This window comes from Aquarana catesbeiana, linkage group LG01, assembly GCF_042186555.1.
Source record: "Aquarana catesbeiana isolate 2022-GZ linkage group LG01, ASM4218655v1, whole genome shotgun sequence".
NCBI classification, from domain to species: Eukaryota; Metazoa; Chordata; class Amphibia; order Anura; family Ranidae; genus Aquarana; species Aquarana catesbeiana.
The window spans coordinates 718,399,304-718,426,033 of NC_133324.1; the positions used below are offsets into that span (position 1 = coordinate 718,399,304).

The 26,730-nt window shown below is 44.5% G+C and overlaps 1 protein-coding gene across 1 annotated transcript in view; it reads left to right on the forward strand.

The window, feature by feature from the left end:
- The first annotated feature begins 638 nt into the window (after positions 1-638).
- Positions 639-26,730, forward strand: part of NAA15 (N-alpha-acetyltransferase 15, NatA auxiliary subunit) — a 90,946-nt gene continuing 64,854 nt past the window's right edge. Inside the window, exons 1-4 of the mRNA XM_073603934.1 lie at positions 639-978; positions 25,385-25,469; positions 25,957-26,061; positions 26,308-26,465. Of these exons, the coding sequence (XP_073460035.1) occupies positions 925-978; positions 25,385-25,469; positions 25,957-26,061; positions 26,308-26,465 (402 nt within the window). The 5' untranslated portion in view covers positions 639-924. The remainder of the gene's footprint in view (positions 979-25,384; positions 25,470-25,956; positions 26,062-26,307; positions 26,466-26,730) is intronic.

Below are 26,730 nucleotides of genomic sequence, written 5' to 3' on the forward strand. Positions count from 1 at the left end.
AAACGGATTTTTCGACCAGACTCGAGTCCGTCGGAAAGATTTGAAACATGTTCCAAATCTACAGTCTGTCTGATTTTCAACAGAAAAAGTCCGCTGAAGCCCACACACGGTCAGATTGTCCAACGGATTGAATCCGTTGGACCAGTCCAGTTGAAAAGTCTGTCCGTGTGTACACGGCTTTAAATGATGACACCCATGTGCCAGGGACCTAACTGATAAGTAGAAGGACCCAGGAAAAAATAGTTGACAGAACATTTCCTGCACCCAATCAGATATAGTTGCTGCTCGGTTATTCGGACAGCATTCAATGCCAAATGTCAGAACACATTACCTGCTGTGGAAGATTCCTTCAGCAAGATTGGTCAATGTTTGGGCCTAACGAGAGAGACTCTCCACTGAGGTAAATGGAGGTTTCTCCCACAGGAATGGTAGAGTCTGACATGAAGAGTTACCAGACATGAATAAAGTACAAGCCATACACATGAGACACGCCATGTACAGACAACCCTAGTCACCAAGTCCTCATGGCACACAGAGAGGTGAAGGGACCCCACTCCCAGCACTGGGGCCCCTGAGTGCTCTGTGGGCGTACACTGCTGTCAGCGGAAAGAGCCGGACACCGGGTCATGGCGCAGGCGCCGCTCTCCTTGTGACCCGGGAAGCCGTCCCTCCTCCTTCCGCCATTTTGGCCTCTGCCTCTTGTCGGGTCTGTTCAGTTACCACGTGAAGCGCCCGGCCGGGGCCCTGACAGGCCAGGGAGGAGGAGAGGCACATCGCTGGCACACAGGACTAGTCACACCGACTACCGGGGAGGAGGAGGAGGCGGCGGCGACGAACCAGGCCACAGCACGAGGGGAACCGGGCGAGGGAAACGGGAGGAGCAGAACGGCGAGTCCAACTGGAGGGGCGAGCAACGGCCGCGACATGCCGAGTGTCAGCCTCCCGCCCAAGGAGAACGCGCTCTTCAAACGGATCCTGGTGAGCGGCGGAGGGGAGCAACGGGGCCTTCCAATAATAATGGATTTATTTAATACTGTATACATAACTACATGGGGGGGGGGGCTTCCAATAATACTGTATACATTAATATATGGGGCTTCCAATAATACTGTATACATCTGTACATGGAGGGGGGATTCCAATAGTACTGTATACATCTGTACATGGAGGGGGGCTTCCAATAGTACTGTATACATCTGTACATGGAGGGGGATTCCAATAATACTGTATACATTAATATATGGGGCTTCCAATAATACTGTATACATCTGTACATGGAGGGGGCTTCCAATAATACTGTATACATCTGTACATGGAGGGGGGCTTCCAATAATACTGTATACATCTGTACATGGAGGGGGCTTCCAATAATACTGTATACATCTGTACATGGAGGGGGGCTTCCAATAGTACTGTATACATCTGTACATGGAGGGGGATTCCAATAATACTGTATACATTAATATATGGGGCTTCCAATAATACTGTATACATCTGTACATGGAGGGGGCTTCCAATAATACTGTATACATCTGTACATGGAGGGGGGCTTCCAATAGTACTGTATACATCTGTACATGGAGGGGGATTCCAATAATACTGTATACATTAATATATGGGGCTTCCAATAATACTGTATACATCTGTACATGGAGGGGGCTTCCAATAATACTGTATACATCTGTACATGGAGGGGGGCTTCCAATAATACTGTATACATCTGTACATGGAGGGGGGCTTCCAATAATACTGTATACATCTGTACATGGAGGGGGGCTTCCAATAATACTGTATACATCTGTACATGGAGGGGGCTTCCAATAATACTGTATACATCTGTACATGGAGGGGGGCTTCCAATAATACTGTATACATCTGTACATGGGAGGGATTCCAATAATACTGTATACATTAATAAATGGGGGGGGGGGGGGATTCCAATAATACTGTATACATCTGTACATGGAGGGGGGCTTCCAATAATACTGTATACATCTGTACATGGAGGGGGGCTTCCAATAGTACTGTATACATCTGTACATGGAGGGGGGCTTCCAATAGTACTGTATACATTAATAAATGGGGGGGGGGGATTCCAATAATACTGTATACATCTGTACATGGAGGGGGGCTTCCAATAATACTGTATACATCTGTACATGGAGGGGGGCTTCCAATAGTACTGTATACATCTGTACATGGAGGGGGGCTTCCAATAGTACTGTATACATCTGTACATGGAGGGGGGCTTCCAATAGTACTGTATACATCTGTACATGGAGGGGGGCTTCCAATAGTACTGTATAAATCTGTACATGGAGGGGGGCTTCCAATAGTACTGTATACATCTGTACATGGAGGGGGGCTTCCAATAGTACTGTATACATCTGTACATGGAGGGGGGCTTCCAATAGTACTGTATACATCTGTACATGGAGGGGGGCTTCCAATAGTACTGTATACATCTGTACATGGAGGGGGGCTTCCATTAATACTGTATACATCTGTACATGGAGGGGGGCTTCCATTAATACTGTATACATCTGTACATGGAGGGGGGCTTCCAATAGTACTGTATACATCTGTACATGGAGGGGGGCTTCCAATAGTACTGTATACATCTGTACATGGAGGGGGGCTTCCAATAGTACTGTATAAATCTGTACATGGAGGGGGGCTTCCAATAGTACTGTATACATCTGTACATGGAGGGGGGCTTCCAATAGTACTGTATACATCTGTACATGGAGGGGGGCTTCCAATAGTACTGTATACATCTGTACATGGAGGGGGGCTTCCAATAGTACTGTATACATCTGTACATGGAGGGGGGCTTCCATTAATACTGTATACATCTGTACATGGAGGGGGGCTTCCATTAATACTGTATACATCTGTACATGGAGGGGGGCTTCCAATAGTACTGTATACATCTGTACATGGAGGGGGGCTTCCAATAGTACTGTATACATCTGTACATGGAGGGGGGCTTCCAATAATACTGTATACATCTGTACATGGAGGGGGGATTCCAATAGTACTGTATACATCTGTACATGGAGGGGGGATTCCAATAGTACTGTATACATCTGTACATGGAGGGGGGCTTCCAATAATACTGTATACATCTGTACATGGAGGGGGGATTCCAATAATACTGTATACATCTGTACATGGAGGGGGGATTCCAATAATACTGTATACATCTGTACATGGAGGGGGGCTTCCAATAGTACTGTATAGATTAATACATGGGAGGGATTCCAATAATACTGTATACATCTGTACATGGAGGGGGGATTTCAATAATGCTGTATACATCTGTACATGGAGGGGGGCTTCCAATAGTACTGTATACATCTGTACATGGAGGGGGGCTTCCAATAGTACTGTATAAATCTGTACATGGAGGGGGGCTTCCAATAGTACTGTATACATCTGTACATGGAGGGGGGCTTCCAATAGTACTGTATACATCTGTACATGGAGGGGGGCTTCCAATAGTACTGTATACATCTGTACATGGAGGGGGGCTTCCAATAGTACTGTATACATCTGTACATGGAGGGGGGCTTCCATTAATACTGTATACATCTGTACATGGAGGGGGGCTTCCATTAATACTGTATACATCTGTACATGGAGGGGGGCTTCCAATAGTACTGTATACATCTGTACATGGAGGGGGGCTTCCAATAGTACTGTATACATCTGTACATGGAGGGGGGCTTCCAATAGTACTGTATAAATCTGTACATGGAGGGGGGCTTCCAATAGTACTGTATACATCTGTACATGGAGGGGGGCTTCCAATAGTACTGTATACATCTGTACATGGAGGGGGGCTTCCAATAGTACTGTATACATCTGTACATGGAGGGGGGCTTCCAATAGTACTGTATACATCTGTACATGGAGGGGGGCTTCCATTAATACTGTATACATCTGTACATGGAGGGGGGCTTCCATTAATACTGTATACATCTGTACATGGAGGGGGGCTTCCAATAGTACTGTATACATCTGTACATGGAGGGGGGATTCCAATAGTACTGTATACATCTGTACATGGAGGGGGGATTCCAATAGTACTGTATACATCTGTACATGGAGGGGGGCTTCCAATAATACTGTATACATCTGTACATGGAGGGGGGATTCCAATAATACTGTATACATCTGTACATGGAGGGGGGATTCCAATAATACTGTATACATCTGTACATGGAGGGGGGCTTCCAATAGTACTGTATAGATTAATACATGGGAGGGATTCCAATAATACTGTATACATCTGTACATGGAGGGGGGATTTCAATAATGCTGTATACATCTGTACATGGAGGGGGGGGGGGATTCCAATAATGCTGTATACATTAATACATGGAGGGGGGCTTCCAATAATACTGTATACAGGGAGGCTGGGATATATACTTGGCATACCACTATGAATAGAAGGGGGGCCTTTCAATAATACTGTATACATCAATACAGTGAGGGGGCTGGGATATATACATTAATGTATATCTGGCATATACCTATCACTGAGTACAGGGAGGGGGTGCTATGATATACAGTAATGTATACATGGCCTACCCCATCATTGATTACAGGGAGGGGGTTTTGAGGTGCACATTACTATATATGTATCATATAACAGAGTATGGGGGTGAGTCTGGGATATACATTAATGTATACACCGATCAGCTGTAACTTTATAAACCATGACAAGTAAAGGGAATAACATTGATTATCTCCTCACAATGGTATCTGAAAGTTGGTGGGATATAATAGGCAGCAAGTAATCATGTTGCTCTTGAAGTTGATTTGCTGAAAGCAGAGAAAATGGGCATCACAGTTTGTTGTGTATGGGGCTGCGACTCATGTCCGCAGCCAAAAGTGCCTACAATGGGCATGTGAGAACTACACCACAGAGCAATGTTAGAAGGTGGCCTGATCTGATGAATCATGTTTCTTTTATATCATTTGAATGGCTGGGCTTGTGTATGTCACTTACCTGGCGCCATGATGCACTATGGGAAGAAGACAAGCCAGCGGAAGCAGTGTGATGCTTTGCGCATTGTTTCGCTGGATAACCTTGGGTCCCGCCATTCATTTGGATGTTACTTGATATGTACCACCTACCTAAACGTTATTGCTGACCAAGTACACCCCTTCATAGAAACAGTTATTTCTGATGGCAGTGGCCTCTTTTAGCAGGATAATGTGGTCTGCCACTCTGCAAAAAATGGTTTGAGGATGGTCCCTTCACACTGATTCAGTGCACTTCCCCCACCGCATGGGTGCAGCTCAGTGTACCCCAGTTTTCATGTGGGTTAGCTGCACATAATAGAAGTCTAAGGCAAAACGCTGCTAACCTGCATGGAATTGGTGGGTATACAGAGCTGAACCCACACTGCGAGAATAGTGCAACAGATCAGTATGAAAGGGGCCAAACACAAAGAGTTTGCGGTGTTGAATTGGCCTACAAATTCTCCAGCACTGAATCCATTCAAACATCTGTTGGATGTGCTGGTAAAACAAGCTTGATCTGTGGTGGCCCACATCACAACTTACAAGACTGAAGGCTGGGTTCACACCTATGCAAATTGGATACGGGTTTCTCCACATCCAATTCACACATTAGGAGAGTGTGACCGTCTCTCTATGGAGGGGTCCTGTGCGTCTTTTGGTCCGTTTCAGGTCTGAATTCAGCCCAAAAATTTGAGTTGAAATCAGACCTGAAACCGTGAACAGGGACGCACCAGACCCCCTGTTGTGAGCCACATGTGGCAATAGTGTGAACCCATTTTTACCTAAATGCATTCCATTTACTTACCCGAGTCCTCATTCGATTAATCGTTGTGCCTGTGTGTGGCTCTTCTGTCCCCTCACTTCCTGGTCCTACAGGCTTTGCTGAGGCAGGGGGAGCCCGCTGCTGTCTATGAAAGCTAGTAGCATGGGCAGAGTCCCGCTGTCTGTGTTTATAGATGCAGACGAGACTCAGAAACAAGCTCGCCTGAGTGCCCCGATAGAAAGCGGCTTTCTGTGGCACTCACCGGAGAGAAGGAGCCAGGAGCTCTGGCAGGGGGACCCAAGAAAAGGAGGTTCGGGGCCGCCCTATGCAATTCTAATGCCCAGAGCACATAAGTATAAATATAAACCTGCTTATTTAAAAAAAAAAACTTTTAAATCACTTGAAAGGATCTGCTACAGACAATTTCATGCCAGATACCACCTTCAGAGGTCTAGTGGCATCCACGCCTCAATGGGTCAGGGCTGCTTTGGCAGCAAAAGAGGGACCTACTCAATATTAAGTGGGTGGTTGGTGTACATGTCATATCACTTTAACCAGGTCCGGGGGGTGGTACATTTACTATATACATGTCATGCCATTTTTACTAAGAATTGAACGAGTTCTGGGATATAAGTATTGCTGTGTACAGGACATTCTACTAAAACCAGGTACAATAAGGGGGTGCTGGAATAAACATTACTATATACATGTCATACCCTTATAACTGTACTGGATAGGAATGCTGAAATGTGCAGTACATGTGAGCACCCTGGGCGTGTACTTGCATTTGTGGGTGTTTGCTCGTCATGGTGGGTGGGGTTATGCTTTAAAAAAAAAAAAAAAGTTATTATATGTTTAACTTTATTGCAATAAAAATGGGTTAACAACCCCCTATATGATACCACTGGGCAGGTGACAGTTACTCTTTATGGAGACCCAAATTTCTCCCCTGCCCTTCAAAGCATCCAAACGAATACAGATCTGCTCTGTTAGGCCCCTTTCACACTGGGGCAGCGTTAGCGACAAAGCACCACTATTTTTAGCGGCGCTTTACTGTCGTATTTGTGGAGGTATTCGGCCGCTAGCGGGGTGTGTTTAACCCCTGCTAACGCCCGAAAAAGGGTTAAAACCACCCGCAAATCACTGCTTCAGCAGCGCTTTGCCAGCAGTATAGCCGCGCTGCCCATTGATTTCAATGGGCAGGAGAGGTATACACTCTGCTCCTTCACTGCTCCAAAGATGCTGCTAGCAAGACTTTTTTTTTTTTTTTTTTACCGTCCTGCCTGCGCACTGCTCCAGTGTGAAACCCCACGGGCATTCACACTGAAGAGACAGGAGCTGCTCTTTCAGGGTGCTTTGCAAGCGCTATTTTTAGCGATGTAGCGCCTGCAAAGCGCCCCAGTGTGAAAGAGGTCTTAGATTCCTCTCTTGCTGTATCATCCAGGGAAGACGGCTCTGAAACTGGAATTGACAATCCACTGGACCACTTTCACTTTCCAGCTGAGGAAACTGGGTAAAAGCTGATGGCTGCTACTGCAACTGACAGCTTGTGCTTAACCTTTTGGATGCTGTATGTAAGTCCAAAGAGCTAAGCTAGGTAAACTGTGGTGCCTCTAAGTTTCCTTTTTTTAGGCTTTTTTCCTTTATTTTTTATCTAATGTTTTGTTGTAAAAGGAAGCTGCAGGAAAAGATTCAATGGGTTGAGAGTAGGGCTGGGGAAAAAAATCGATTTAAATCTTGAATGGAGTTGAGAGGTCAAATCGATTTAAAATGTAAGCAAATCGATTTTTTTAGATTTTTTTTTTTTTTTTTCACAGCGCCGGTCCCGAGGCGCTGCGGGCATGAGGTTTTAGGCGAGGCCTCGGCCTAGTCCGTGGCTACGGCCGAACGCAGCGGACTAGGCCGAAGCCGGGGCCTCGCCTAAAAACTCATGCCCGCAGCGCCTCAGGACCGGCGTGGTTTCCAAAGAAAAAAAAAACTCGAATCGTGAATCGAGTTTTTTTTAAAGAGAATCGAAGATTTTTTTTTTTTTAAGAAAATCTCCCAGCCCTAGTTGAGAGTAGAGGTCAGATGAAGTTGCTGTTCTGGTATTATGATGGCTGTGGGTGCTGGCAGGGGAGATTTATTTTTTATCCACGTTGTTTAGCTTGGCTGAAGAAATTTATATGTGCATGCCTAGCCTTATTGTATGCTGTTCAGATTGATTTTTGTTGATACCTTTATAATGGTTCATATGGCTTATTCAACACAGGTGGTCTCCAATCAGATTCAAAAGGTCTGCTTCCTTTCCCGTTTTTCCTGACATAAATGTGATGGACCCGAGGTAGTTTGATGTAAACTGACGCACATTTGTTTACATCTGCCTGCCATTTAGCTCCGATTCACTGATCCCCTGCTAGGCAAAACGGACATGGCCGTTGTGAAAGCACTCTAGGATTATGTTTTAACTAGTCAAATATGGTGAAAGGAAATCCTTTTTCCTATGTTTTGACAAGTTGTGTGTTTTCTAAATTGGTAACCAGAGCTGCTTGTTCCTCAGCTGGTTGGTACAGTTGTGGTGTTAGCTCAGCATTTTAGCTGTGAATTCTTGCAGGCTATGACCTGCATCAATTCCAAAATGGTGTCTTCCTGCAAGCTGGTATAAGAACATTATGCTTCTGTTCATGCACCTCCCATGGGAGGCAGAAACAAGCTTTTCTGTGTTTTTAGGAATGCAGTTTCAGCACTTTTTTCTCCACCACCCTCATAATTTGTTTGAATCACTTTAGCAAAGTGCTAAATACATAGTCAACGTTGACATTTGTAAATCATCTTATTTGACAATAAAGGTGATTCTCTTAAAGCGATAGTAAACTCCAACGCTCCTTTTTAAGTAAGTACAGTAAAGCTTTTGAAAACATTTAGCATTAATATTAAGCCCCTGCGCATGTTTCTTACTTTAAGTGTTTTTAAAGTCGTTCTTTTTGGGAGCAGCTGCCACCATCATAACTGTCTTCGATGTCTGAGGTGCGCTGTACTTCCACCCTTTCATCTTCTGCAAATATGTAATCTCGCGCAAGTGCAGTAATTGTTTAGCCATGCCTCGTGTTCATTGCGGGGATTACTATGGCAACCATGTCATGCGAATCGGAGCAAGTGTGCTTATGAATGGAAATTAAGTCTTGCGGTATCTCAGAGCTGTGCCGTAGACAAAGCACCGATGCGATAAGCATGCTGTAAACAGAGGCAAATATACGCATGCGCTGGTGACGTAAGCATAATGACAAGGTTGAAATTATTTACCACAGCGATCAGTTAGGTGCTTATTAATGCTTTATATTGGGGAAAATCATCAGGATGAGTTTACTACCACTTTAAGATTATTTTCTAATCCAGACAACCCTACCAGATACTATACAAGGTCTTAAACATTTACGTTTCTTTGTTACAAACAAGCACTACAGCTTGGTCAAGACACTGGTTAGTAAAGGTACAGCAGTTCACTACTGAGCTCATTTTCTTGGCTCTGTCCTTTAGTCGACAAGCTCCATTTATTAGGCTGGCCACTGTGGTTGAATGTAGGTCGATCTATCAATGAACTTTTGTTCAACCAGTCTGTCGGAAAGTATTGATCAGCGCTGATCAGTGTGTTCTGATGGCAGGGAAGTTTCCCCACTGTCAGAATACAATGACACAGTGGGGAGGATTCCCTCATCCACCTCGAAAGTGTGAATAGGGGAATCGGTTCACTCTTTTTTTTTTTTTTTTTTTTTTTTTTTTTTTTTTTCAACCTGCTGGTTACATGAAACAACTGACCTATGGCCAGCTTTAGAGAACTATGCAATTCATTAAATTGTGAGAGTCTTATTTTACTGCATTATCTTCTCCCAAAATATAATCCTATTGCTATTTAAAAATACAGTGTATACAGACATTTAAAAACAAAACAAAAAAAAAAAACAAAAAAAACATTCCCCCTGCCAGATAAGGGCATAACCCCTCCAGTGGCACTCTGGCACCACTGACAGGGCTTCTATCTTCACACAGTCTTCCTTCCAGGTTTCCAGGCTCTGCCATTCGAATGGCCGAGCCGCGATGACATCACACCTGTGCATGCACAGGAGTGTTTTGAAAGAACAGCGTGCGTATGCCGTCAATTCAGAGCGCATGCATCGGGCTACAGAAACACTGAATATCTCTTAAACCGTGCACGTTTAGGAGATATTGCTTGTACCTACAGGTAAGCTTTATTAACTGGTTCCCGAACATGTCACACAGATATACTGTGGCACAGTGGCTCTCCTGGGTGAAATCCTGTATGGGTACGTCCTACCCTTTTTCGGCCACCAGAGGGCATGTTCTCACTGCATGTTGGGGGACTCAATGCACGTGGCCAGCGTGCACGAGCACCAGCACGGGGATTTGTGTGTGTGTAAACACACAAATCCCCGTGCTGTCAGAGGAGAGGAGCCATATCATTTGTTCCTACTAAGTAGGAAAAACGATATGTCTCCCCTCCTAGTCAATCCTATCCCCATATAGTTAGAACACACTGAGGGAGAACACAACCCCTTGTTCGCCCCCTAGTGTTAACCCCTTCCCTGCCAGTGACATTTACACAGTAATCAGTGCATTTTTATAGCACTGATCGCTGTATAAATGCCAATGGTCTTAAAGTGTCAAAAGTCTCCGATCTGTATGTCGCAGTACCGCTAAAAATCGCAGATCACCGCAATTACTAGTAAAAAAAAATATAAAAATGCCATAAATCTTTCCCATAGTTTGCAGACGATATAACTTTTGCACAAACCAATCAATATACTCTTATTGCAATTTTTACCAAAAATACGTAGAAGAATGAATATATATATATATATATATATATTGGCCTATTGGTTTTTTAAAACATTTTTTGGGGATATTTATTATAGCAAAAAGTAAAAAATATTGTTTTTTTTTTTCTCCAAAATTGTCGCTTTTTTTGTTTATAGCGCAAACAATAAAAACCGCAGAGGTGATCAAATACCACCAAAAGAAAGCTCTATTTGTGAGAACAAAAGGACACAAATTTCCTTTGAGTAGAACGTTGAACGACCGCGCAATTGTCAGTTTTAAGTGATGGAGTGCCAAATTGTAAAAAGTGCTCTGGTCAGGAAGGGGGTAAAATTTTCCGGGGCTGAAGAGGTTAACCACTTCAGCCTCGGAAGATTTTACCCCCTTCCTGACCAGAGCACTTTTTGCAATTCGGCACTGTCGCTTTCACTGACAATTGCGAGGTCGTGCGACGTTGCACCCAAACAAAATTGACGTCCTTTTTTCCCACAAATAGAGCTTTCTTTTGGTGGTATTTGATCACCTCACCACCATTTTTATTATTTATTTATTTATTTATTTATTTTACTAGTAATGGTGGCGATCTGCGTTTTTTTTTTTTTTTGTGACTGCGACATTATGGCGGACACGTCGGACAATTTTGACACATTTTTGGGACCATTGGCATTAATACAGCAATTAGTGCGATTAAAAATGTCACTGGCAGTGAAGGGGTTAACACTAGGGGGCATTGGAGGGGTTAAGTGCATCCTAGTTTGTGTTCTAACTGAAGGGGGATGGCACTGTGCAGGGAAGATAACAGATCGTCTGTTCATACTCTGTCTTACATACACAGATTTCTTTGTATCTCAGCAGTGATCGAGACCGCCAGGCACTTGCATCGGCTCGGGGGTGTGCGCCCCGTTCGCCCAAGTCGTTTTGCCCAGCCGTGCCATTCTGCCACAGTACAACTGCGGCCGGCTGCTGGTCGGCATGTGGTTAAAGGAGTTCTAAAGGCAGAAGGATTTTTTAGCTTAATGCATTCTATGCATTAAAGTGTTACTAAACCCAGTAATATGAAAATGGTTCATCTGCCCCCCACAGCTTATAAATCTTCTTTTTACATTAAAATATTACCACTATGTAGCTTTTTGGCTGATCTGTATACCATGGTTAGTGATAAACTACAGCCTGTATACACGCCCACATGTGTGATGCCAATTTCATGTGACCTGGCTATCTCTGAGAACAAGTAAATGTGTTCTCCAACATAAAAGACACAACTGAGCATGTGCAGGTTGGCTACGGCCTGTGTGTTAGCTGGCCTTCCCAAGATAGACAGTGCAGGAAGGGAAGGATCTATGCATACAGGTTAAAACAGCCTTTTTACACAATGCAGAGGATTAATCCCCTTAAGTTCCACAGTGAGTATATAACAAGCATGCTATGCTACATATACAGACAAATTTTACTGTTGTGGGTTTAGTAACACTTTTAAGATAAAAAAAAACCTTCTGTGTGTAGCAGCCTCCTGAGCCCCCATCTTAATCCAGCAATGTCCACAAGTGTCTTAGCCCTCTGGGACTCTCCTCCTGATTGGCTGAGACACAGCAGCGGCGCCATTGGCTCCCGCGGCTGTCAAAGTCAGTTAGCCAATCAGAAGAGGAGAGGGTTGGGGTTCTGTGTCTGAATGGACACACGGACCTATGACTCGGCTCGGGTGCCCCCATAGCAAGTTGCTTGCTGTCGGAGTACTGAACAGGAGGCAGGGGCCAAGAACAGCGAAGAGGGACCCAAGAAGAGGAGGATCCAGGATGCCCTGTGCAAAACCAACTGCACAGAGGAGGTAAGTATTTTTTTTAAACGAGCCATTACAATCACTTTAAGAGCTTGTAGGTACAGGTGTTCCAGCAGTGTTGTCTACCGCTTTCAGTAATTTTTATTCAAGATTCAACAGGATCCTTTTATATCCGCTCACTCTTACATTAGGATGTGTTTATTTAACCACTTGCTTACTGGGCACTTAAACCTCCTTCCTGCCCAGACCCATTTTCAGCTTTCGGCGCTGTCACACTTTGACAATTGCACGATCATGCAACACTGTACCCTAATGAAATTTTTTCCCCACAATCGGAGCTTTTTTTTGTAGGTATTTAATCACTGCTGGGTTTTTTTTTTATTTTTTGCAAAGAAATATGAAAATTTTGAAAAAACACAGTATTATAGTTTTGTTTTTTAAAATTTTGCAAACAGGTAATTTTTCTCCTTCATTGATGGGCACTGATGAGGTGGCACCGATGAGGCGGCACTGGTGGCCACTGCTAGGTGACACTGGCAGCACTGGGCATTGATAGGTGGCACAGGTAGGCACTGGCAGGTGGCACTGGTAGGCACAGTCACTTGGGTGGGGTCTCAGCCTCTTTGAGACTGCTGTCCCTCTGACACAAGCCAGTGATTGGCTTTTTTTCTCTGCTTATGCTGTCAATGCGAGCAGAAAAAAAAAAAGCAGATTACCGAACTTTTGTTTACATCACCTGATCAGCTGTCATTGGCTGACAGCTGATCACATTAAGGGGCTGGGATCGGCCCCTTACTCCGATCTGCGGTCAGTCAAGTCTCACTGAGACAGGCAGCTCATGCACAGGAGGACATCTATTGACGCCCTCCCGGTAATTAAGGTCCGCGCTCTACCTACCATTCGGCTATAGCACGGGCGCAAGAAGCTTAAAAGGTGTGTAAAATTGTGATATGTGCTTTTAATGCCTTTAAACATAGCCAATATTGCCAGGTTACCTGGGGAATATAGTGAATTGTGTTCTAACACCTGTCACAGTGATTCTTTCTCTTCCTGCAGTATTTTACATAATGTAAAGTTACTGAAAGTACATAAAAGTGCATGTTGCACCCTTATGACTGTGGCAGAAGGAAACTTCTGTAAGTGCAGAAACCTTGTTATTGAAATCCTCTAAAGCAGTGGTCAATAACCCTGTCCTCAGGGCCAGGTTTGCAAGATAACTAAAATACATCACAGGTGGCATCATTTGCTGCTCAATGATTGCAGTATTCTAGTTTGCATCTCCCCAAGGTAATACATAAAACCTGGCCTGTTAGTGGGCCCTGAGGATAGGGTTGATGACCACTGCTCTAAAGGTTTTGGAAGCTGGTATCTGCCCAAAACTACAAACACTGGAAGCTTACATTCATTTTCTGTGATGGTCTTTGGTAATAATTGCGTTATTAAAATTTGAAGGGACCAATTTATCTGCTTCCTGACCACCTTACGCAGATATACTGCGGCAGAAGGGCACGTACAGGCAGATTAACGTACCTGTACGTTGCCCCTTAAGAGGCGGCTTGCGCTCGCCGGGAGCTCCGTGATCGCGGGTCCCGCAGACTCTGTCCGTGGGGATACCCGCTATCGTCTCACGGGGAGATGCTAATGTAAACAAGCATCTCCACCTCTGCCTAATGAACCTGTAATCGGGAGCGGTGATCAGTGTCGTGTCACATACAGCCCCTCCCCCCACAGTTAGAATCACTCCCTAGGACACACTTTACCCCTACAGCGCGACCTAGTGGTTAACCCCTTACCTGCCAGTGACATTTTTACAGTAATCAATGCAATTTTTTAGCATTGATCGCTGTATTAATACCAATGGTCCCAAAAATGTGTCAAAATTGTCCGATGTGTCCTCCATAATGTCGCAGTCACGATAAAAATCGCTGATCGCCACCATTACTAATAAAAAAAAAAAAAAATTATCAATAAAAATGCCATAAAACTACCCCCTATTTTGTAGATGCTATAACTTTTGCGCAAACCAATTAATAAAAGCTTTTTTTTTTTTTTTTTTTTTTTTTTTTTACCAAAAATATGTAGAAGAATACGTATCGGCCTAAACTGAGGAAAAAAATGTTTTTTTATATATTTTTGGGGGATATTTATTATAGCAATAAGTAAAAAATAATGCGTTTCTTTCAAAATTGTCACTATTTTTTTGTTTATAGCGCAAAAAATAACCACAGAGGTGATCAAATACCACCAAAAGAAAGCTCTATTTGTGGGGAAAAAAGGACGTCAATTTTGTTTGGGAGCCACGTCGCACGACCGCGCAATTGTCAGTTAAAGTGACGCTGTGCAGAATCGCAAAGTGCTCTGGTCAGGAAGGGGGTAAAATCCTCCGGGGCTTAAGGGGTTATAGAAGCTGGCCCAGAACAGGAAAAGCCTTCAGAAAAGTGAAGTTACACTGATATTCTGTAATGGGCAACTAAACACCTTTTTTTCTTTTTTTTTTTTTTTTTTTTTTAAGGTTATGGTCAGAAGAATATCCAACACAGTGGCTGGAATCTGTCACTCTTTTTAGTAAATACACTGAAGAATTCTGTCACTTCTTCACACTACAATTGTTGTAAACATGTCCTTTCTAAACACTACCTCATAAGTGCAACTTAGTAATGCTGAGGCCCCTACCCAGCCACTGTGCCTGTTGCCCAGATAAATGCATAGCTGAGGAGTTTGTTTTTTTCGGATCGATAGTCTGATGGGGAAGTCTGAGACTAGTTTCCAATTAAGGCTGCCTTGCTTGTGATCGACAGTGGATGGCAGTGGGTGGATTCCATAGCCGCTATTCAGACTTAAAGCAGCTATAAAAACTGGCCTATTGCTGTCAAAGGCAAGGCGGGTCTGAAGGAGAGCTAATTTTATTCATCTTCAACTTGTTGTTTACTCTTATCTATATGACAGGGCAACAAATCTTCTGGTCCATTTCCCCTATTCACCCTACTCACTCTGTGGTGTATTATTTTTTTCTCAAATCGTCTTCCAGGACAGCCCCTGAGACAGAGCTCCTTCCTTTGGGACAGGAAATGCGTTAACCTGCTGTGCCTTTTCCTGGCCCGGTGTGGTCCCTCCATTGTTGTTTTCAGTGCCCAGGGAAGGCCATGACTGCTGGCAAAGGTCCCCTTTGCTGGGTCCTGGCAGAGTGCATTGCTTGAGTGTGAGCTTGTATGGCAGTGGCTCGGCCACAGGGCATAACTGTGCATTATGTCCTAGCTTCTCCAAGGGGCACAGAGAAGATGTTTTTATTGCTAGCAAAGATGGCACAAAAAACACCTTTTATAAATGTTAGGATAGCTGCTTCTGTGAATGGGCCGCAAAGGAGTGGGTGGGCAGAGAAGCTGTGTGTGAAGACACTGCATCTCTCCCCTCAGCCTTGGAGTGTATCCAACAGAAGCCATAAACCATAAAATGTAAGATCTAAAATAAAGTCCACAGGTGGCTTGCACCTCTTTGGACTTAACTCAGTGTGTCTGCACAGTTATAAAATAGGGGTGCGCATAGTGTGCTCTGCTGTGTTCATTCCTGATTTCTGGAGAATGATTTGAACACAGCAGAGCACACTCAGCACTGGAATTACTTTGAATACACAAAAGATTTCTTTTAATCAGATAACAGATTTATATATTTCAGGACTTTATTTATTCACTACTTAATAAGACTCTTTCGTGCATTTGTCACCACAAAGCACTGCACACCATTTTTTGTTTGATTGCCCTATCTGCATGCTCAGTGTAGAGGTGGGGGGAAGAACAGAGGACTGTGTGGGTGCGAGAAGGATGGGAATTGGTCCGTGGTGACACTGGGCAGGGGAGCGCTATGCTAATAGTATTATATGGGGACAGGTTAGTGGTGAGGGCGGTGGGGTATTGATCATCTTGGATAGGACGGTCTGGCACCTCCCTTACCACGTCCACCCCCCTCGGTGTCCTCCCCGTGGCCCCCTCACCTGGCTATGCCTCCGTCATACCTGGCTTGATGTAACGCAGGTCCACTCTCCTCCTCGGAGCTCCGTGCTCCACAAGCCGGCCACAGCAGCAGCTCCATCTCCTCGCCAACGTGCACACAGCGTCGCTCCTTGATGCAGGGCAGCAGGGGGATGACGTCAGTTAGGGGCAGCAAGCGGGAAGAGCCGGCGCGGCTTACTCCTGCGGCTCTTCGGCGGCTTTCGGCTCCGTCCGGTCGCCGAGGCGAGGCTTAACGCGGCGTGAGGATGACGTCACGAAAACATCGATTACGCCAGTCATAACATCGATGCCACATTGTGTATGGTCGAATTGCGATGCATCGATGTTACGATTAATTTCAACAGCCCTATTATAAAAGTGGCTAAATTCCTGGGGTTTGGCTTTAAAGTGATACTAGAGTCCTTCGATTTTTGTTTCTCCAAAAATAAAAAGGGCTTATATATACCTGCTCTGTGCAAGGTTATTACACCGAGTCGTTTCTTGCCTCCTCTTCTGGAGTCCCCTGTCGGTGTCTGTTCTTCCTTTCTTGCATGTGCCCCCATAGCAAACTGTGTGCTATGAGGGCACATATGCGGGCACACTCCCAAGCTGGGCTGTGTGCATCCATAATGCAGCTCACCCACGCCTCCTCTCTCCTCACAGGATTTGACTGACAGCAGCAGGAGCCAATGGCATCAGGCACACCTGGAAGAGTGTCGGATGTAAGAAATTCTTCTGGTGCCTGGAGCTCTTCCAGACAGGGAAGCTTCTGGGAACAGATGGTGGGAAAGATGAGTATAAATAGAGACTTCTGTTGCTTCCTATGGTGAAAGCATGTAGACGCAAATAATACCATATAATGCAATAGTGCAATTGAGTTCAATAAATTACAGCTTCTTGTTGCTTTCTGGCATGTGCCATAGGGAGCAGTTGCTAGCACTCAGTTTCTGTTTATCAGCAATTAATTTCAGGCGATTTTAGCTTGGACCTTAAGTTCCAGTAAAATGAAATTATGTTTAAGCCATAGATTTCAAAACCTGTTTGAATATTGTTGCTCTTTTAGGAGTTTTGTTTAGCATTGTCAGTTGCAGAAGCGATTTATACTTGCTGAGCCAGTTTTATTTCTAGAGAGCTTGAAGTTTCTAAATGGATACAACTACTTGGGGTGGAAAGACCAGTTCTATTTTTATTGCTTTCACATTGCCTTATCGCTTTTGATCTAAGTGCAATACATTGTATATTTTCATGATATTAATATTTATTTTGATTTTAACGGTGAGAATTGTTCTGTCCTTTGAAATACACATTTTTGTGTATCCCGGATAGAAAAGTGGGTAAACAGCAGATCAAGCACAATCTGTTCTCCATTGGCTGGAGCTGAGGGACCCCTGGTGTCTTCTTAATCTGTACCAGTCATCGGCCCAATGTTACTACAGAGGGGGTTTGTTAGTTCTTTGTGATAGCAATAAATGTAAGTGGATAAAAAATAATATAAAAATATAACAAATTTAAAGCACCCCTACCACCCTGTGCGCACACATGGGGGTGCATGTAAACGACAATTACATAACACCGCTGCACATGTGAGAGCAGTAATTCTAGGTCCCTCATTTACAGGCAACTCTACACTGATAAGTTGTAAGGACATAATTTTGGGCACTGTATTTATCGGTTTTGCAGGTGCACAACATTTTGAGGTATGACATATATCATAACTATTTACTCAACACAAAATCCTTTTTATGTTGTATATATTAGAAAAAAAAAAATGATGTTTGTGTGCACAAATAAACTTTTAAAGAGGAGCTCCAGTCCCAAGCCCTGTGTGTGTGTGTGTGTATTTTATCTATCTATCTAATACTGTAGCTGCTGACTTTTTTAGTATAAGGGCACTAACCTGTCCAACAATGTCCTCACCCGAGGCGATTCTGCATGAGTTACACTGCATCTTGTGAATGGTCCCGTAGTCTTTTAGGACCTGTGATGTGTCCAAGAAGACTGCAGGCAAGGTGGGGGGAGGGGGGGGGTCAAGTTACGGCGATCTGAGCCACAAGTCTGAGCAGGAACCTGTCAAAACCTGACCCCCCCCCCCCAAAGTGCTAAATGTGACAGTGGAGGGGGAAAGGTTGCAAACAAGCACAACTTCCCATTTTTGGGTGGAGCTCCGCTTTAGGGTACTTTCAGACAAACGGCACCCAGTTCCATCAACAGGGAATGGATAAATGGATCTCCAGCTGTATCATAGCAAAACAAAACTAATATCGCTTTTGTGATATGCTTGTCTGTTTAGCTTTTTCCTCCCTCGGCTGAGCAGACCCATGTTAGGTCTTTGGGCAGGCACATGTAAAGGGGCGTGAGTCCGTTTACATAGTTTTACCTCCAATCCATCACATTTAGGTGTAAAAAAATTGAAAAGGATGCAAACCCTTTCCATTTTTGTTTTCATATCTCAGAGTTAGATGTAAATGGACACATGTCCTGAAAGGGCGCTTCGTTTTGGTAAATCTAAAGGAAAATTGTGCAAGAAAAATTGTGTGGTGTATTGAAAATGTAGCTTTGATAGACCGTTACACAAATATTGTGTGATATATTTCAACTTTTGTGGGGAATTAATACTCTAGCAGTGAAAGGGTTAAACGGGGAAATAAAACAGGAAGTGTGTGTGTGTATTACAGGAATATACTAAATGTTATGAATTTTTCTCCAAGCGTCTTCCAGGACAGCCCATGAGACCTTGGGCTCCTCCTACCAGGACAGGAAACGCGTCACCCCCCACTAGATAAAAGGGCGGTCCTCAAGGCCCATGTCAGTTATTTGTGTTTCCTCCGGACGGGGGGGTAACATGTTCCTGGAACCTGGTCCCTAGGTCTCATGAGCAGGAGCTCTATAGGGCTATTTGGGGCATTTCACTAACCTCTCCTCTGCCAGTAGCAGCACTCCGCTGGAGAGGTTGGCTGTGCTGCGATCTCCTGTGTCTCAGTGCCTGGAGAGGGCCAGGACCGGCATGGTGTCAGCTCCCATAGCGCTGTTCTTAGGAAAACAGCGGTATCCTCTCCTCACAGGCAGCGTGGCTAGTTGTGTGAGGAGAAGCAGGAAGCTGCGGCGCTCAAGTAGGGGGCAGGGCTTCTGTGCTCCAAGCTGGCCCACAGGAAGTACTGAGAGCAGGTCACTTCCGGGGCATATGACATCATTGCCGGGCGCCGGAGATGCCAGTTCCAGTCTCCTTAAACGGCGCGAACAGGAGACACTGGCCGCTGGTGTCTTCTGGTGAAAGCAGCCAGGCTGTGGAAAGCCAGAAAGGGGCAAGATGGATCAATCTGCAGTTCCTACACAGGCAGTCGATGCACCCAACACCAGCACCTCACAGGTAAGCCTGAAGTGTTATGTCACTATCTTGCTCTCCCTGTGAGTGTTCCCTCCCCCTCCCCTCTCTGTAGTAGTGGGTTAAGGGGTTACATTTCCTCCCTCCTGCACATGGTGGTTTGGAGTGGTGGGGTGGCTGAGAGTCTCATTAGGGGTCACTTATCTTTTTGTCTTAAAGACCAAGACAAGACTCAAGCGCAGCCACCTAAAAAGAAATGTGCGGTGTGCGCAAACAAATTGAGCTCCTCGTGGAGCAAAGCCGTTTGTCGCAGCTATATAGATGGCCTTGTAAAGGATAACCGCAGAAAATGCTAACCTCTGTTAGGGACAAGCTTGCGTCCACCTTTAGTTCTTTTAGAATACTTATTGACAAGCTCCAGACCCCAGTAGAGGGTCCGTCCACACAGAGAGCTTCAGTCAGCACTCCGCAGCAGGCAGAGAGTGAAGACTCTGAGGCTGAGGTCAGATCTACCCGTTCTTCCCCTGAAGAATCAGGGTCAGATATAGAGCCCAGGGACAGAGAATCCACTCGAGGCTCGAGATTTAAGTTATCTGTAGAGGATGTGGATGACTTGTTAAAGGCTATCTATACCACCCTTGAATTGAAAGAGGAGGAGGTTCAGTTATCCAAACACGATCTTTTGTATAAGGGATTGCATAAGAAAAAACCTAGAGTTTTTCCAGTCCATAGTTCATTGGTTGATATTGTTAAACTGGAATGGGATAACCCGGAGAGAAAACCATTCTTCTCTAGTAACCTAAAAGGAAGGTTCCCTTTTGATGAGGACACTGCGCAGCCATGGAATAAAAAAACGAAGCTGGACGCACCTCTTTCAAAGGTTTAAAAAAATTCGGACCTAGCGTTTGATGATATGGGCACGCTTAAGGATCCGATGGACAAGAGGGGGGATATCCTTCTCCACAGAGCCTGGGACTCAGCGGTTGGGAACCTGAAACCAGCTCTAGCCTCCACTTGTGTGGCCAGGAATCTGGAGGTTTGGTTGACTCAGATTCAGTCACACCTGTCAGCGGGTACCTCGAGAGAGCAGATTTTTAAGTCCTTTCCGCTCCTCTTTCAGGCTGTAGGTTTTTTGGCAGATTCTTCCGCAGAGTCTGTAAGAATGTCGGCCAGGACTTCGGCTTTAGTGAACTCGGCCAGGAGAAGCATCTGGCTTAAAACCTGGTCAGGGGACCCAGCCTCCAAATTACGCCTTTGTGGGCTTCCCTTAACAGGCGATCATTTATTTGGCCCAGACTGCAGGAGGCTCTGGAACGCACGGCTGATAAGAAAAAGGCGTTTCCAGAGAAAAAGAGAATCCCGACAGCCAGAAAATTTTTTCGTGGCCAAGGCAGGCAACAGAGTCCTAGAGAGAAGGACAGCAGGCCGAAAAAACATTGGACTGGGCACAAAGGCAGAAGCAAAGGGGGAGTGCTGTTTAACCCTCCTCAACAGCCCGCCAAGCCACAGTGACTTGTGTTCCCCGGTGGGAGGAAGATTGAGGGCCTTCATCCCACAGTGGGCAATAGTCACTTCGAGCCCCTTCATCCTGGAGTTTGTTCACCAACCATCAGAACAATTGTTGGTCACCTTTCCTCCACAAGATCGAGAGAAAGCGAGGGCTCTGGGTCTCCAGATCGGAGACTTATTGGATCAAAAAGTCTTGATTCCTGTTCCACAGTCAGAGCAGGACAAGGGATTCTATTCCCATGTATTTGTGGTCAAAAAGCCGTTGGGAAAGTTTCGACTTATCCTGAATCTCCGGACCTTAAACAAGTCCATCAGATACAAGCATTTCCGTATGGAGACGGTTTTTACAATCAAAAACCTACTATACCCAAACTGCTTTATGGCCACGTTGGACTTAAGGGATGCCTATCTTCATATCCCTATCCATCCAGCCTTCCAAAAGTTTTTGAGATTGGCAGTGAAGACGAGTATGGGAACCCGACATTTTCAATTTCAAGCCCTCCCTTTCGGTCTTTCCTCAGCCCCACGCATCTTTACGAAGGTGTTGGGGGAAGCGCTGGCTCCACTAAGGTTAAAGGCGATAACTGTGATCCCTTACTTGGACGACCTTCTGATAGTGGCAAAATCATACCAGAGAAAGTGACTTGAGAAAGTCACGTGCCAGTGACGCAACGCGTGGGAGGAGCTTAGGACGTTCAGTGCTGCAATACACCTTGAGTTTAACAGCGGCGGTTTCTCTATGGGAAGCCTCGTCCACAGCGGCTGACTGCAATCTGCACATCTGAATTTTATATATCGGGAGTATGTGAGTGTATCTCTTGTCCCTGTTTTGCTTGTGTACTATCTTAGAAGTTTACTGCACAATGATCTATCTTTTTGCTTGTCTTGCATAAATCTTTACCCTGAGAACCGAATTACCAGCAGTATTAAGGCTGAAGTGGGATGCAAGAAAAACGAAATATCCTGAAACAAACGGTTTAACCCAGTGAATCAATCAATTGGATTAAGGGAAGGAATTGTTTAATTACTTTTATTTCTCCTACATATTTATCTCCGCTTGGACATTTTTATATTCAGAGTGCTATTATAACTTTTTATTCACCGTCACTTCACTAGTTTGCGGATTAATTCTGGGGAATAATAATACATGTATCAGCACCATAATTATTTATTTTTTATATAAGCATTATCTATTCATTTATTTAAGTTATTTCCTAGCAGAGATTTTTTTGCACTAATATCACAATTTAAAGCGCATAAATTTTTACACTTATTATTATTTGCTTTTGGTTGTCTGATCACCTTGTATTGATAGCAGCTTTAATTTATTGATTTAATCATACCACGGTTCTTACTATTATATTAATTTTTTAAGCACATTTATCAATATTTATCCACATCAGCGCTTGGTTTTTATACTCATTATTAAAATCATACCAGAGGCTGTTGGAGGATCTCCAGGCTGTACAGGACTTCTTACAGTCCCTAGGCTGGCTGATAAACAAAAATCATCTTTGATCCCGGCCCAGAAAGTAACTTATCTGGGTTACGATTTTTTCTCAGTGAACCAAAGAGTTTTTCTTCCTCAGGAGAAGATTACCAAAGTCTTCCAGACTGTCAGCATTGCAGACCAACCAGTCGGTCTCTCTGAGATGGGTGTCGAGGGCAGTAGGTCTTATGACCTCATGTTTTCCCGCGGTACCATGGGCGAGACTCCGTCAGCGTCCGTTACAAATGTTTCTGTTAAGGAATTGGGATGGGGCCTTAAGGTCCCTGGTGTCAAGGATCCGGCTTCCTGCCAGGATAAAAAGAAGCCTGTGGTGGTGGAGAACTGGCCAGCACCTAGCAGGAGGTCTCCCATGGTCCTTTCCCATATCCCGAAGAATTACCACGGATGCGAGTTCCTGGGGATGGGGGGCCCACCTCAGCAATTCAGTAGCACAGGGAGAGTGGTCCTCGAGGGAGGCAAGGGCCTCATCCAATCAAAGAGAGCTGCTAGCAGTCCAGAGAGCCCTGCAGTCTTTTCAGATGGAGATCAAAGGTCACAACCTCCAAATTCTCAGACAATATCGTGACAGTCGCGTATATCAACAAGCAGGGAGGCACGAGAAGCCGGATGCTTCAGTCCATTGCCCACAAGATCCTTTCATGGGCAGAGGGGAATCTAGCTTCAATTTCAACTGTACACCTGAAGGGAACAAACAATTGCCTGGCAGATTATCTCAGCCGTCACAGGATAGACCGAGACAACTGTTCCCTTCATCCCGAAGTCTTTGCAGACCTCACCAGGGGATGGGGTTATCCCATAGCGGATTTGTTCACAAACCGAAACAACCGCAAGACGGAGATATTCTTTTCCATGAACCCGGCAGACCAAGCCTTGGGGATCGATGCTCTGGCAAACACGTGGCCTTCAGGCCTATGCTATGCCTTCCCGCCAATCAGAATGATTCCAGAAGTCTTCCGGAAGTTTCTGCTAGAGGAGACGGATCTCATTTTAATTGCCCCATTTTGGCCCAAGAGGCCATGGTTTTCCCTGCTACAGTCTCTGGTTTCAGAGCCTCTGTGGAGTCTTCCGAAAAGGGAAGACTTATTATTGCAGGGTCCAGTATCACACCCTCAGGTGGTTTCCTTAAACTTGACGGCCTGGTATCTGAAGAAAAGATACTGAGCGCCCAGGGGTTCTCTAAAAAGGTAGTCAAGACTCTTGTTAATTGCAGGAAGCCAGTTACTAGAGCCATATATTCCAAAGTTTGGAAAAGGTTTAACTCATGGTTATCTGAAAATGAAAGATTAACCCATGATATTCCGTCTATTTTGGAATTTTTCCAAGAGGGTGTCGACAAAGGTCTTTCAGTTAGTACCTTTAAAGGTACAGGCGGCAGCTATTAGTGTGTTCCTCCAGTTTTCTCTCCTGGAAAATCCCACTATTTTTCAAATCTATCTCTAGGGCCAGACCAATAGTGGTGAGAAGTTGTCCAACTTGGGACCTGTCCCTAGTACTTCAAACTCTGATAGAATTTCCGTTTGAGCCTCTGGGAAGTATTTCAGTTAAGTTACTTACATTAAAGACTGTGTTCCTTATAGCTGTTACCTCAGCTCGTAGGGTAAGTGAGTTGCAGGCCCTATCAGTAAGGGAGCCCTTCCTCACGATTTTTGAAGATCGAGTTGTTTTAGGAACCGATCCAGGTTTTTTGCCCAAGGTGGCAAGTACATTCCACCGATCTCAGGACATTGTACTGCCAACCTTTTGTAGTTCGCCACAGGGCGACCTAGAAAGGAAATTTAGTTTTCTAGATGTAAGAAGGATTCTCTTAGTCTATCTTGAGGTCACCAAGACCTTTAGGAAAACCGATGCCTTATTTGTCCTTTTCTGTAGTTCACAAGGGGAATAGTGCATCTACAGCCACATTGGCTAGATGGATAAAGTAAGCCATCTCTGAAGCTTACAAAATTAGGGAGGTTCCTACACCTTTTGTTACTGCGCACTCAACAAGAGCCTTGTCTACGTCTTGGGCTGAGAGGGCTGGTGCCTCACCGGAACAAATTTGCAGGGCTGCCACATGGTCCAGTTACTTGACCTTCATTAAACATTATCGCCGGGATCTCCTATCAACTCAGGAGCAGGCGTTTGGTCATAAGGTCCTTCAGGCAGTTGTCCCTCCCTAGACTGGTAAGTTCTGGATCTTCGTCTCATGGGCTGTCCTGGAAGACGCTTGGAGAAAAGCTGAGTTAGACTTACCGGTAACTCCTTTTCTGAGAGTCTTCCAGGACAGCCGGATTCCCACCCGGTTCTGTCTGAAGTTGTGTATTATGCATATGTTTTGCAGGGTCCTACGGTTCTTGAGAAGACTGACATGGGCCTGGAGGACCGCCCTTTTATCTGGTGGGGGTGACGTGTTTCCTGTCCTGGTAGGAGGAGCCCAAGGTCTCATGGGCTGTCCTGGAAGACTCTCAGAAAAGGAGTTACCGGTAAGTCTAACTCAGCTTTTCCTTGCCATGCAGTTTAATAGACCATAAGAGAACAAATAAGATCAGTTTAGTGTTGAGGTTTAAATACACTGCAACATCAATGCTGTTTTGGGTTTTGTGTGTTCTTAGTTTGTGTTGTGTGACCATTACAGATTGATTGTTTGAAACTTTATTCTGTAGCTGAATGTTTTCAATTCTCTTTTATTCAGCGATGTTATGAACACAAGCAATATCGAAATGGGTTGAAGTTTTGTAAGCAGATACTTTCCAATCCCAAATTTGCTGAACATGGGGGTAAGTATTGATGAAGTGTTTTCTGTATGTGTATTTGTGTTTTTACTGGTCTAATGCCGCGTACACACGGCCGGACTTTACGGCAGACTTGGTCCGGCGGACCATCGAATAATTCGATCGTGTGTGGCCTCCAGCGGACTGTTTTTTCCCAAAAGTTTGATGGACCTAGAAATGAAACATGTTTCAAATCTTTCTGACGGACTTGAGTCCGGTCGAAAAGTCTGCTCGTCTATGCTAGTCCGACGGACAAAAACCGACGCTAGGGCAGCTATTGGCTACTGGCTATGAACTTCCTTGTTTTAGTCCGGTCGTACGTCATCACGTACGAATCCGTCGGACTTTAGTTGATTGTGTGTAGGCAAGTCCGTTCATTCGGAAAGTCCGTCAAAGTCCGCCAGTGTGTACACGGCATAAGAACACAATTTCATTATCTAATTGCAATAAATGCAACCAGCGGGATCACTAAATCTACAGTTTGTCTCTACAGAAACTCTGGCAATGAAAGGACTGACTTTAAACTGTCTTGGGAAGAAAGAGGATGCTTATGATCTTGTACGAAGAGGACTAAGAAACGATCTAAAGAGTCATGTCTGTATCCTTTGTACACCATATAATCCTGTCCAAGTTGTATTCTAGGTAACAAAGCTTACACAATTCTTCAAAGTGGCCTTCAGTTTCCGCTTTTGGTATGCACTAATTGCCTTAATTAAACCGTCCACCATTTTCATAGGTGCTTTTCCTATTTTTAGTATCGGGCATAGCTGTGATAAAAAGTTTGTGTGTGTGTATAACTATTTGTGTATATTGAGTTGGAATCTTTCTTAACTAGTCTGTTAAGGCTGGCATGTATATGGATTATTACAAAGATCCGATAAAAAGTATGATGAAGCCATCAAGTGTTATAGAAATGCATTGAAATGGGACAAAGACAATCTCCAGATCCTTAGGGATCTCTCTCTGCTTCAAATCCAAATGCGAGACCTTGAGGGTTACCGGGTATGTACAATTTTTACAATTTTCTAGTGCACCAATACCAGCATTATGTATCTGACAGTCTCTACCTCAGTGAAAAAGTGCCTTTGGGTTATTAGGCTAAGAAACAAAACCCTTTTGGAATCCTTTAATTTTTTTTTAAACATTTTATTTATATTTATTATATAATAATATTTATAATATTTTAAATGCCATCACCAGCCTTCTATTCAATCTTGCACTGTTGTACAGGCTCCACCACAGAAATTACTGATTTCACTGCACGCTG